The sequence below is a fragment of the Lates calcarifer genome, linkage group LG8 (genome assembly GCF_001640805.2).
Source record: "Lates calcarifer isolate ASB-BC8 linkage group LG8, TLL_Latcal_v3, whole genome shotgun sequence".
Classification (NCBI taxonomy): domain Eukaryota; kingdom Metazoa; phylum Chordata; class Actinopteri; family Centropomidae; genus Lates; species Lates calcarifer.
In genome coordinates this window covers 15,331,205-15,345,024 of record NC_066840.1, presented here as the reverse complement: position 1 = coordinate 15,345,024, position 13,820 = coordinate 15,331,205, and the positions used below count along the sequence as shown (strand labels likewise).

The 13,820-nt window shown below is 43.2% G+C and overlaps 1 protein-coding gene across 4 annotated transcripts in view; it reads left to right on the top strand.

Annotated features, from left to right (window-relative positions):
- dlg3 (discs, large homolog 3 (Drosophila)) overlaps window positions 1-13,820 on the top strand; it is a 77,773-nt gene that overhangs the window by 60,140 nt on the left and 3,813 nt on the right. For 2 of the 4 annotated variants that reach the window (XM_018660215.2, XM_051072452.1), the window contains 11 exons: window positions 97-199; window positions 7,411-7,525; window positions 9,348-9,524; window positions 9,646-9,721; window positions 10,313-10,415; window positions 11,957-11,998; window positions 12,204-12,254; window positions 12,368-12,469; window positions 12,561-12,733; window positions 13,001-13,110; window positions 13,214-13,305. In XM_018660215.2, the coding sequence (XP_018515731.1) occupies window positions 97-199; window positions 7,411-7,525; window positions 9,348-9,524; window positions 9,646-9,721; window positions 10,313-10,415; window positions 11,957-11,998; window positions 12,204-12,254; window positions 12,368-12,469; window positions 12,561-12,733; window positions 13,001-13,110; window positions 13,214-13,305 (1,144 nt within the window). Of the gene's footprint in view, window positions 1-96; window positions 200-7,410; window positions 7,526-9,347; window positions 9,525-9,645; window positions 9,722-10,312; window positions 10,416-11,080; window positions 11,127-11,956; window positions 11,999-12,203; window positions 12,255-12,367; window positions 12,470-12,560; window positions 12,734-13,000; window positions 13,111-13,213; window positions 13,306-13,820 lie in introns of all 4 variants that reach the window. The other 2 variants (XM_018660219.2, XM_051072453.1) reach the window with 2 other exon arrangements.

The window sequence follows — 13,820 nt, the reverse complement described above, 5'->3', positions numbered from 1 at the left end:
TGCCCAGAGTTGTTTCCTCTATACATCTCAAGAATTAGAGAACTTACACACCTGTCTGATTTGCTGTGGGTTCTTTTTCTGTCTGGTTTGTTGCAGGTGAATGGAGTGAACCTTAGGAACGCCACACATGAGCAGGCAGCTGCAGCGCTGAAGAGAGCTGGACAGACCGTCACCATCATTGCTCAGTACAGGCCTGAAGGTAAGGCCCTGCAGTCTCAAATCACACATGAATACTTAATGTTATTGTGCCAAAATGGATCTTGATCTCATAGTTTTAATGATCTGTAATGGGAGGAGTTATCATCATTCAACCCTCTATCTAATCATTAGATTTCCAAAAGTATTATTGAGCCAGATTGAGCATCATAAGACACGACTGGTTACAATTAAGGTTAGGTTCAGGTTACACAAGAGTTATGTTTACATTCAGTGTTACTCACCAAAATGCACAGTTTGTACACTTGAGGTCTAATAAACATGTTAAATGGATTTCCTTCCTCATGAAACATTTTCAAAGTTTATTTTTTAAAAATCTAGTATTGCTTGCGTCTGTGTTTAGTAGCTTGTGGTCTTCTTCTTCCCGGCCTTTGTTGGCGCATTGCGGCACATCTTGGCACATTACCGCCACCTGTTGATTAGTGGAATAGTGCCACCTCTTTGGTAGGACTGTGTGTTGTCTCAATTATACTCCCTTGCTGTTGCGAACATGGACAGCTGCTAACATCACAGACATGTAGTTGTTGTTATTATAGTTATTTCTGTCTGCTTGGAGGACTGTATGTGCAGTTGGTTCCTTTGTAGCGTAGTGGCCACGCTGAACTACATGGACAAGATGCAATAAATTGGAGGCTACACAGACACCCACACAGAGCCTCGCACACACCCTCTGATGACGAAATGTCCATTATGCAGACCTAACAGACCATTGCGGATGCATAAAGTTTAACACTAGCTTATCAGTGTCACCTATGGGCATGTGCACGAGATAAACAAAATGGGGAACCACTCATACAGCTCTGTAGCTAATACAAGTCAATAACTCCACAGGGAACCTTTAAGATGAGGGGAAACACATATCAGCAAGAAAACAGACTTAATTTCTCCCTTAAATCTGTTCCTGAGCCTTGGAATCTAACACCAACCTTTTAGATAAGGCTCATTATTTACCTGGGCACTGTAGTTTTTAGCAAACAATATAGTTATTGTGAACTATTTTCAGCGGCGAATTAATACACATTTGGTGCTCTAGTGAGTGCTTTCACCAGCAGGACAATGTATGTGGGATTGCCTTAAAATAAATTATGGCGTCCATGTTCATGGTAAGGAAGGAACATGTAACCCAGTTAAATATGAGGCTCACTTATTTATATGACTACTGTGAAGGTGTGTGGCACAGACGAATAAGTTATATCATGCATAGACAATACATGTAAGTCTGATCAGTTCATTGTTGTTTTAGCATTTCATGGGATTTGCAGTCAGTAAGAAAAATGCAAAATGTGAACACACTTAATCTGCAATGAAACGTCAGATGTACCTGGTGTGGCGTTGTTGTGCGTGAGAAGCTCTGGTTGCAAACGAGGGCAGCGCTCCTGATAGGCTCGCATGAGGAAGTATTCAGGTTCAGGGGCGGCATTTGTGTTAGCAGGCTGAAGTGTGGAGCCAACAGTAAGGCGGGCAAACGAACCGCTGTTGTCCTTCCCTGTTCAAACTCCGAGCCCCTTCTCTCTGTGTGTGAGAGAGAGAGCTGCCGCTGTTCGTGGACACAAACCCCCGGACAGCTATGGAAAGAAGAGACTAAGCGGAAAAGTGCGAGCTCTACTTCCATTACGACCACAGAGGAAAGTTTTTTGAAAGAAGTGAAGGTGGAAAGCAGAAAAGAAAAGAAAAAAAAAAACCAGTTCCAACTTTTATCTGTCTACCAGCCTGTGTGGATGGGGGATGGGCTCGAATACAACAGCAGCAGCAGCAGCAGAGCAGAAGCCGCATGAACTCCCTAATGGCTGGATGAAGAAACTACCGGCTGCGACAGCGAAATAATAGCCACGGTTTCATTTAATTGAGGTGAGACGAGGAAGGAAGATTGCGGACAAAACTGACACATTGAAACAGGAACAAATCGAGTGAGTTACGTGGTAGAAATGGTTTATTTTGACTGCTACTGCACCGAGGTAGTTTGCTGCTCCTTTTAGCTGTAACCGGTAGTTTTACTTAAGTTGAAAAGTTACAGCGTGAGAGTAAGTGTGCCTCATGTCTGAGCCGCTAAAAAAGCAAGAAATAACCGTGTGTACGTTTAAAAAGACCCTCTTTCATTAGCGTCAAAGTTAATGTTAATTTACCGTGTCAGACATGTGATAGCCTCACCCCTACTGTAGATAATACAACTGCTGCCATTACCTGGAATCCGCATTCTTCTGGTTTCATGATTCATTTTTTTTTTTGGCTTGTTCTTTAATTCAATACTTATTTAAAACCGGTTGGAAAAACCCTTATGTTGTAATTTATATATCGCAGGATTCTTTCAGGCACTTTACACAGTTGCTACACTGTTTTTATGTAACCTAAACCTTTAGCTGGGGACATAGAGGTGTGGTCAAACAGGTGTGTGTCAGCTTGGTGGTGGAGGTGGCTCAGGCGGTGACCTCACATGTGAACCTCAGGTCTTTACTTTTAACATCACACCTGTGTGTCACTGCTGCACCAGACTTTGGACATACAGCTCTCAGACCACAGGTCCATTTTCATTGCTGACTGAGGCAGAATTTATGCGTTGCTTAGCCATGTCAGACTTTATCTAATTTAAAAGAGGTTATTTCAGAAAATGGCACCACTCTGCCTTTGTAATAGTGAATTATAGATTAGCTGTGCTTTACAGTTACTCTGGCGTTTGCATTTTTCTGGGTGTTTTTATAAGTCTTTGCATGTGTACTTGAGCATGCTGCACTAATGCTACAACAACAATGGGAAGGATATTGTGAGCTTTAGATCTAGGCTCTAGGTTCTCAGGTTGGACTATGACAGGAATGTGCAGGGGCATAAGTTGTAGCATGCTCTCACTCCATATTCCTTTCACTTTCAATAAAACATAAGCTTTAAATGTCCAATAACGTTCCAAGGTCATTGAAACTGAGATGGAACAGGATCAGTCGAGCTGGCGTGGAGCTAAGCTAAAGACAGACACGAGCTCAGATCAAAACCGACAATATTGCGGTACAGGTTTTCCCTCTGTTACAAAATGCTGATTATAATGCTTCATTCTTGTCCATGTGAGTTCATGTTGTCTCGCATGCCAGACCATTCGGGCAGCATCTTGAATAATGATGTGGTTAGTTGAAGGGAACCTTTGTTTTCCATACCAAATCATGCTTTCAGCTCTGCGCCCCCTTTGTAACCCAGTGAAGGACACTTATCTGTTTGTGTGCAATGCTGAGCTACTCTAAACACACAAGTTGAGTGCTGGCAAATGATTGACTTCCTGCATCCCCACTGGTGACCTGAGATCTGTTGCCAGTAAATCTGCTGGCATCCTAAAGCCGTGTGTGACATCTCGTTCGTTTGAGTTTGGAGCGGGAGGAACCCCCAGTGAGCTGTACAAGGACAGTCAGTCAGGGGGAGGAAGTGGAGGGTGAATGCTGGTTTATGTCGGGCAAACTGCCTGGTGAGTAGTCTCAGGGGCTGGGGCCCGGGCGTCCGCGGACCTCTGATGGAAGGCCAGCACTGAAGACTACAAGGAGCCACCACAGAGCACACAGACTGCAGCAGGAGGCCCCCCTGACTCTCAGTGGCTTACTGGATCAGCACCAAGTCTTATTCACCAAGTCTCTTTAACTCACATTGAGTTCGAAGGACTGGAAGTGAGGGGAATGTATCCACTCGCCACCCTGCCCCACTATCAAGGAGTGTAATTACACTAAAATCTTTGCGTGTAGGAAATGGGAGGAGGACTGTGGAGGAAATGTTAAACTCCATGTGCCCCTCATGAAACTCACACCAGCGTGCATTACAGAGGTTTGTAGACATAGTTTAACCAGGGTCTACATGTTCCTCCTCCAGTATATTATTGGGGAGGGGGTCTGTGTGTTCACAGGCTCGACTATTCCTGAGAACATAACACACTCTCACGTTACAAGTACATGCCTGCTGTGTTGGATAACTGGATCAAAAGAGAAGCGCCCGTCCCCCAAAATAAAAAAGCTGTACGACTAATGAGGACACGCAGTGGGAGTGAGAGATACAGAATAGTCCCAGTTTCTATTAGCTGTCTGTTCTTCCTGTGGGTCACTCCTAAAAATATAAGTTGGCTCGTGTGTATTAAGTGCTTTAAGGGACAGGGATTTAAGGATGATAATTGTGATCTCCCATTTCCCAGCATTTCAAAAGTTTACTTGTGAGTTAAGAATGTTAAAGAATAATTGATTTGGAATTGATCACAGGGCTGGTCAAGAATGCATTAATTGATATTGCTCACCTGACTCATTCTCACCAGGTAGATATGGTTATGTTCTTGAATAAGATCAATATCACTGTAAATGTCTTGAGATAATATGGATAGTCTGTTTCAACCTTATGTAAACATGTGCTACATATTGTGCTTAATACAAAAACAAAAGGATTAAGATTTGAGCACCTTGCACGTTCACTGTTTATATATCATATATTGTGTCCAATACAAACGGCGAGCTGTGCAGAATTATCTTTTACCTTTGCAGTTCTGTTTAGCCATTTGTTAAATAAGGACAGACTGAGTGGGAGCTGGAGCAGCAGTTTTGAGTGACGGCATTATTTATTTATTTATTTATGTCATTTTAATTTTATGACTCAGTAATTTACAGGTGTTTATTTAATTTCTGAGTCACAGACCCACAGCAAAAATACAACTTGTCAACTGTAAAATGTCCATGAAGTGAAAACATGCATTTTTTATTCTAGAAGCATTTATTTAATTTTGCAGCATTTTATGTCCTTATTGGATAGTTGATAGTAGAGAGATGACAAGAAATAATGGAAGAAAGAGACAGTAACTGATGTGCAACAAAGGTCCCAGGACACATGTAGACTGGAGATATTGTGGTTCATGGGCAGCACCTCAACCCCCAGGTCACAAATGTGCCATGTTGCAGAGGCCTTTAATCGCTAATCGGTTATAGATCATTAACGTTGCCAGGAATCAGTGAAGGAAAACTGAAATTTGAATCCTACTTGTGGGTGATCCGTGGACTTAATGCTGCTGTTATGGTTCTGACATGGATTTACACTCATTTGGATTTGGTTCTGTCTGATTTCCTCACAATACAGGATCACCTCTTTCTCTTACTGTTGCTGCACGTGCTCGATATTTGAGTTGGAACAAACAGTCGATACAGAACTTCCATTGCTGTATAAAGTGTCGTACCACAGCTGCAGTACTGTTGTGAAACCGATCTATACTTCCTTTACTGTTTCACATCATCTGACAATAGAATTACTGGGAACTAAGTGCACTGTAGTCTAAAGGAAGTACATGCTGCTGATTGGTCAGTGATTTTTGAGAGAGTGGTAATGTGTTTTCATATGTGACTCTACAGATATTGTGATGTACTACACAGAGATGTTTGTAGTGCAGAATTGCTTGTGTTCTGATGTAATCATTGTCAACAAGGCATGACAGCAGTCCATGGTTTAGCCTGTGATTTCCAACCCATGTCCCCACAGAGGCTTAAAACTGGTTGTAGTGCTTTTCCTCCTCCTCTTGTGTGTCCACAGTATTAAGATTAATCATTTGGATGTTAGGAATATGAACACACAAAGCATTTAGCTCAACCACCTGTGCCTCTCAAACCACTATCTCACCGGTGCGGCTCTCAGCCGGCCCTTCAGGTTGGTGGTATTGTGAAGCAGGGTATTAAGATTGCTCTCTCTATTTAGCTACTCTTTGTCTTGTCCCTTGGCCCCTCCCCTCCCGAGGTGCCGCTTCTTGTGCTGCTTTCTCTCGTCTCTTCTGTGCCTGAGAGCCAAGTGGACTTGTCTGAATGGCTGTTTCCGCATCTGTTGTCCCTGTTTTAGGAGTGCTAGGACGTTGCTCTTGGTTACAGGCAGTCAGGCGGTGTCTGGTTACCTCACCTTGCAGCGTCACTGTGTTGTATTGTTAACCCTTTGAGCAGAGACCAGGGTGGAGAGCCGTCAACCAGGCCTTGGGCAGGGTCTGTGTTTGCTTTTGAATCTCCTTTGGGTTTCGGCAGTGGGGTTAGAGTTCAGCAACTTGAAGCTTGTTTTTGCACCTGACAGGAATTTTCCAGGAGCTCGGACTAACTTCACTAACTAACATTCTAGGCACGCGTGTTAGTTTTTCAAGGCTACTTGTAGGCTTGTTCGACAGAATCTGGACTTTGATCCCTTGCTGTTCACGTTACAGGAAGTGTTGCCAGCTATGGATGATTAATCTGTAAGGTAGGAGTCAAGCCCTACAGGCATGGCAGTAAAAGAGATATGTTGAGTAAATGTGCATGATATTCTATCACATCGGTTCTTTTATAGACCAATTATGATCAGGACATAGATATGTTGTGTTATTTGAGCAACAATGTATGTTATCCAATGCCATTAATGATGCGATTCTAGTTTGTTGTATACACCTAGATTCCTAAGTGCAGCTGTACAGCATGGAACATTAACACCTGTAAATTACTTTCATTAGTACTGTAAAGTGTACATTTTTCAAAACAAGATATATGACGGTGTTAGTCGTGTGTAGTGCTGCCTTTTTGTCGTCCCAGCACCTCCTTTGTGTGATCACATGAGAGACCTAGCCTACTTGTTTTTCTAGCTGCATCTGCCGGTCTGTTTATCTAGCCGTGTGCTGTGTGGTGCGGTGGCCTAGCTTGTTCCAGCAGCCCGGGCACAGAGCACGCTGCGCACAGCAGGCTAATGAGAGCATTCTTAATGAGGAGGTCCAGGTGGATTCATACATCATCCCTGTGCTCCTGAGCAGCAACTGGATTTACACACCTATGACAAATGGTCATGCATTTGAAATTGTTGGAGGCCTTCCCTTTTTTTAACCACACTAAAGAGCCCATGTTGAACTTAATTAATCTGTATAATTAATTACCTGACATGAGACATTACTGGATGTGTAAGGCAGATCTGTGATAAACCATCTGTTCCAGGGGTCATTAATCAGCCTAAGGATTCGCTGAACCTTTCCTCTGTTCACTCCAGCTCACTGCAGCACAATCTAAAACACACACAGATTGCCATCAGTTTTCCAGTGAAATAAGAGAGCAGAGTCCAGCACTGTTGTGGCTTTGTTATTCAACTCGTTACCACCTTAACCATGGGTGTATCAACCTGAAAGCCCAAAGGGGTAGTGTATTTGCGAGGACCTATTTTTGGGCCGCCGTTGACACAGTTTATTTGTTTCTTACATTGCAGAGTATAGTCGCTTTGAGTCCAAGATCCACGACCTAAGGGAGCAGATGATGAACAGCAGCATGAGCTCAGGATCAGGCTCCCTGCGCACCAGTGAGAAACGCTCCCTCTATGTCAGGTAAAGCCGGAGCAGGGACACACACACACACACACACACACACAAAAAATCACGCATGCACTCACTACACCAAGTTCTAAGATCTGTAGTCAAAAGGAACACTCTTACATAATAAACCCCTACCTGCCTGTAGGGGGGAGAATAAAGCCTGAAAGCTCATGTTGTCAAAAGCAGACACGCTGTCAGAGCACAACAGCATGACACATACGACACAGATCATACGATAACTTGATACAATTTGCGGGATGAAGTTTAATTTAGGGCATTGGGTTGATGCTAGTCATCACCATCCAAAAGCTGATGGACAGGCATTCCCTGTCTTTGTTGTTGTTTTGATGCCACATATGACATTGACTCTACTTTGTGTAATGTAGATTGACAGGGGAGCTTGTCGAAGTGACCTGTGTTATGACACTTTGGGCCGGTCGCCAAACTGGATGGAGGCTCATTTAGGAATTGAAACAGGTGGCATCCCTCTGCTCATATAAATGCAGGAAGTCAGAGGACCCGCAGGGGTCAAGGTAAAAGGACTGTGTGATGTAACTCCACAAGTGCTTCCCCATATTTCTGCTGAAGCACTAAAGCACTAAAATACTTCGCTTAACCTAAGCCTAATAGCTACATTACTAGATTGATTTACCCTGAGTTCGATAGCAATGGACCTCACTCAGATATATCAAAAGAATATAGGTGTTATCTTATTAGACACACTATAGTCAGAGGAGTGTTAACCACTCTGCCTCATGACTCTCTTATAGACCGTCTCCTGTGAGGCATGTACAGCCTAGCCTGCTTCTGTGCAGGTGACTAAGCCCACAGTTATGTTGGAAAAAGCTGTCTAGTTAGCTGGCTGTATGCAGGAGCCGCCATGTCCTCCCAGCCCAGCCTCAGGAATGTAGAGGCGTTAAACCTCTAAGGTGCATAAAAAAACACACACACACATAGTGTCACATGTGCTCACACTCTCCCTGAAACACACTGTAAGTATGTCATGGTGCAGTAACATGTTTATGGCTAGGAATTTGATTATCACCCTCCAGCCTATGTTGAAAGTGTTCTCGTTTCCCTGTAAAGTAGTGAATAAGCTTCCACCCGATTGCATCATGATATTTCCAGCAGAACTGTTTACTTATTGACACGTGCAGTCTCAGTTGGCAGGGATATCTTGGCAAAAAATCTCTTTTACAGAGGAGAAAAATGCATTTTGGCCACAGCCTGTCTGTCCACTGGACCATAGTGTATGGCCTGAAGATATAGGCTTGTAGGTCAAAGGAAGTTAAAACCAGTAAAGCAGGTATTAATACCTTAAGCAGTGACTGTGGGTTTACCTGTCTGACAAGACTGTGACGCTCTCAGACAGACAATAAACAGCATTTGTTTGTAGTGGAAAGTGTGTGGCAAGAACAAGTAGAAATGTCAAGCGGAAACATATAAATGGCATGCTTTGATGTACTTATCCACAACAGGATTTGATATCACTTTCCACCGTGTCTTTGTATGGATATATAAACACTATCAGTTTTATTTAAAAGGTTATTATCTAGTCAGTCAAATGCAATAAGTGACGCCTGAATGTGTCAAAAATTCTGTTCAAGATTTTACATTTTCATCTTAATTCCAGCGCAGTCACAGCCTACACACAAGCAACATGAAGTAACAGAGAAAGTAACATGGACCAATTATGTAACGCAGGAGATTCATAGCTGCCATTTTGTGCCAAGTGTGAACACAGAGTAACTTGATCCTAGTGCATATGGACTCTCTACACATAAATTCATGATAAAAAGGAACAGGGTATAATCAAAGCCTTTTGCTTTTGCAGAGCTTTGTTTGACTATGATCGAACGAGGGACAGCTGCCTGCCCAGCCAAGGCCTGAGCTTCTCTTACGGGGACATCCTCCATGTTATAAATGCTTCTGATGACGAGTGGTGGCAGGCGAGGCTGGTCACACCACATGGAGAGAGTGAGCAGATTGGGGTCATTCCGAGCAAGAAAAGGTACAGTCGCTCTTCATCTGCAGCAGTGTACTAATGCCAGACAAAGCTAATACGACTACTCCCATTCGTGCCCAGCCTAAACCTAAATCCTCCTCTTTTTCTTTTTTTTTTTTGCCCTCAGAGTGGAGAAGAAAGAGCGGGCCAGGTTAAAAACAGTCAAGTTCCACGCCAGGACAGGCATGATTGAGTCTAACAGGGTAAGTGTAGAGGGCCAGCTGCTCCCTGCCCTGGTGCCAGAGAGGCTGTCTTCAGAGCTGCTGCTGGGCTCCCAGAGAGATGGCCTACTTCCCCCCTGAGTGTGGGAAAGGGACTAGCACCTGCTCACTGAAGCGAGCACAAAAAGCACTCCTATTACTGTATAGATTACACAGGAGCTCTGTGGAGATGAGAGGTCTCTGTAACCTCCACAGCTCGTGCACTCGGTGATATTAAGACATGTGCACTTGCAAAATATCTGCTCGTTTCTCAGAGGCCAATCTGTCAGATTTAATTTGTAGAAGTATAAATCAGCTGTAATGTTTTATCTGTATTATTTATTATTGAAAACCGTATATATTTAAGTCGGTAAACAGAAGCCTGTTTGCCTGACGTTGATATGCCATTCATTTTCACCCATTACCTGCTTCTCATTTTCATTATTTGGTGCGATTGTTTGTTTACATTTCATTTGTTCTTTTGTTGTTGTTTTTATTTTTTTGCATGGATGTTGAGTACCTTCATTGAAACCCATTCTGTTTTTGTTTTCACCCTCTCATTGCCCCCCCCTCCCCCCTTCTCACCCACACAAGCAGCCAGTCAAAGTAAAGCGCAAAAAAAGCTTCAACCTCTCACGCAAGTTCCCGTTTTACAAGAGCAAGGAGAATATTGTGCAGGAGTTGGTGGAGTCTGAACGTGAGTACCAGCTGTGTGATCGAGGGGAGGGAGGTTGGGGGAGGGAGGCGGGTGGTGGTGTTTTTCGTCCTCTCTCCTTCATGCTTCAGTTCTGTCTCTCAATTTTCATCTTTCCGCTCACCTCCAGGGATGGTTTGTGTGATGGCACCACTCTCATCCCTTTCTCACTGTCCCAGAGAGATGCCCCACATGCAGAGCCAGCATCAAGCGGGAGATGTGGGGTTCTCTCTGGTGTGTCTGTGCATCTGTCCATGGGCTCCAGAGGAGTGTCTTAGCTGTGTGCGTGTGCACAAGTTCTTGGCTGCATTAACACACACAGGCCTTCTAACACTGCGATGCTACTCCTTGTACAAGTCCTGATCAATTCTCCAGTCAGTCACTGACCCACAACAAGAAGAATCTCATTAACTGGACTGAAGCTTTAACACTTAACAGGTCAAAATCCCATTTTAATGGGATTGGGCTTGTGTAATTGAAAGGCCGTGGCTTACTATGAACAAAGTGGGGCTCAGGCTTAATGAGTACAGCACAGCGCCATGTGTCAGTGGGCCTGGCGAGCACTACACAGCACTCCTCTCCCTCTCTGCCCCAACTCTCACTAACCTCTTCTTCTTCCTGTCTGCTCTCTTCTCTTGGTTTCTGCTCTCACCTGTCGGGACACCTAGGACTTCCCAGGGTTAAGCGATGACTTTTATGGATCAAAGAGTTTGAGTAAGTGTGTGGTTGTACTGTGTCAAGCAGCTGTCCCCTAAGCTCAGAGAAAAAAAATGCTTTGTCACTGCAGACCCAGCTGGGAATGCTAAACCACACACATTTAGATTGACACACACACACACACACACACACACACACACACACAGGGACCTATGTGCCTGCTCACACACAACACACACACACACACACGCCTGCTCAGATTCACAGTACATATAAAATATGCATTCCCACGGGAGAGTGAGCGAGCGTCACACTTATTCTGAATGTCTCATGGGGTCTTTACAATAAATGTTTAGCAGAGTTTTTGTCAGATAAGGTCACACAGAGCTGGAATGTATTTGTCACCAGAGCAGAGTGTTGCTATGCCTGGTTGGAAACACTTTTTCCCTCCACTTCCCCTGAGCCAGCCAGCTCCTGCCCTCCCTCCTGCGGGCAGCGTAACGCCTGTGTATTTTCTTTGTCTTTTCCCTGATATGAGATCCGCTGCAACAGGCATAGATCTAGCAATAGGAAACATTGGCCAGGGAATTGCAGGTCATTTGGGATACTGTCACAGGAAACACTTAATTTCCTATTGCTTGCACCTAAAACCACTTCCCTAATATTGCGAAAGCATGGCTACTGCACCAAACAAGACTTCTGCTTTCTTTATACCCCCCTCTTTTTTTTAAATGCACTAGTTGTCGAAAAACAAGCTGCTTTTTTTCCAAAGGCTGTTGAGGCAGGTGAAAATAATTTTCACCCTTAAGAAGAAAGTTTATTTGAATTAACTGTGGCTTTACTGTTTTTTGAGATTATGTGCAACTTGATCTCTTATGCTTTTGCAGAATGCCTGACATCCAACACAAGTGACAGTGAAAGCAGTTCGAGTGAGTCACCTTCATTTCTCATGGTCTTTCTGTTTTTTTTTTTACACTGCCCACGTAAATGAATAACACTGTAGATGGTAAATTTACTTGTGAAATGACACCTGTAATTTAATATTCCTCTGAGTGTTTTATCAACCATAATAATTTAATTGTTTTTTTTCTGTAAGTGAGATGTAAGAGTTCTGATGATTTTGTGTTATTACAGAGGGACAGGAGGACACAATTCTTTCCTATGAGCCAGTCATTCGACAGGAAAGTAAGAAAATCTCTTCTCCACTATTTGAAAAAAAAAAAAAAAAAAAACATAGCATAATTCAGACTGTTTGTATTACATTGATCCTCATCCTGCCCTCTTTGTCTCTAACGCAGTACACTACACAAGGCCTGTGATCATTTTGGGCCCAATGAAGGACAGAATAAATGATGACCTCATCTCTGAGTTTCCCCACAAGTTTGGCTCCTGCGTACCCCGTGAGTCGACAGAGAAACAACAGGTCCACACAGCACGCTAAGCATAACAGCGAGCAGCAAAAAATAAACTTGTTCCATTCACCCTCTGCAGATACGACTCGTCCAAGGCGAGAGAACGAGATGGACGGCCAGGATTACCACTTTGTGGCCTCGCGAGAGCAAATGGAGAAAGACATTCAGGATAATAAATTCATTGAGGCTGGCCAGTTCAATGAAAACCTCTATGGGACGAGCATCTTGTCTGTCAGAACTGTGGCTGAGAGGGTAAGGCACTGAGGCTTGTGTTTCAGTGTAGGATTGGGTTACCAGATTGGGTTTGGTGTACTTGGAGTGTAACCAGAGGCATGTTCGGTTGCCTGCTAAATCGGAAAGCAGGCATTTGTAATTACTGCTCCACCACCGACTGTCCCAAACCTTGTTAGTTTTCAGTCCCTATTTTTGCAGCATTACAAGAACCACAATGAGTACCTCTTGAATATGTGTTTAAAAGTTTATAGTATTTCTAACAAAGCATCCTCTACCTGTCTGCAGGGGAAACACTGCATCCTGGATGTGTCTGGGAATGCCATAAAACGACTGCAGCAAGCACAACTTTATCCGATTGCCATCTTTATCAAACCAAAATCCATTGAAGCCCTAATGTAAGTTTGCGCTTTTATACATACTGCAATCAAGATATCAGTGATTGTTATGATATTAAGTGATGTGTCTATGATAATAACCAGTACCACTTGTGTTTTTCAGGGAAATGAATAAGAGGCAGACATATGAGCAGGCCAATAAAGTCTTTGACAAGGCAGTTAAGCTGGAGCAAGACTTTGGAGAGTATTTCACAGGTTGGTCTCACTGCACTTTTGCTTTGGGTCATTGATAAATATTTGTTGTTCCGATTTGGGCTCTAGCTAATGATATTTTTTTTTTTTTTTTTTTTTTTTTCAATTATAGATTAATCTGTTAGGTATTGGATTATTTCTTTAATCAGAAAATGGTGAAAAAATGTTTTTCTAAAGCCTGAGCAAATAAGACATAGACAAGCAGAAACTCTAATGACAGCAGGAACCAGATGGTTGGTATTTTAGCTCGAGAAACAATTAATCAATTAGCATTTTTTCCTGGAAATTAAAATTGAAGAAATGGGAGTCATATTCAAGGTCTAGACAATCACGTGATCACAGCATCAGACATTAATTTTGAATGGTTGTACCACTTTAACTGTCTTCTACAGAGTGTTGCATTATGGGTTGTATGGCAGCCTTACTACTACTGCTAGGCTAGCAAGTGTTTCAGTCAGTTAGTGTTTTGCTATCTTAGTTCAATCTGCAGGCGTTTCTGAAGACTCATGCAAAGTGTT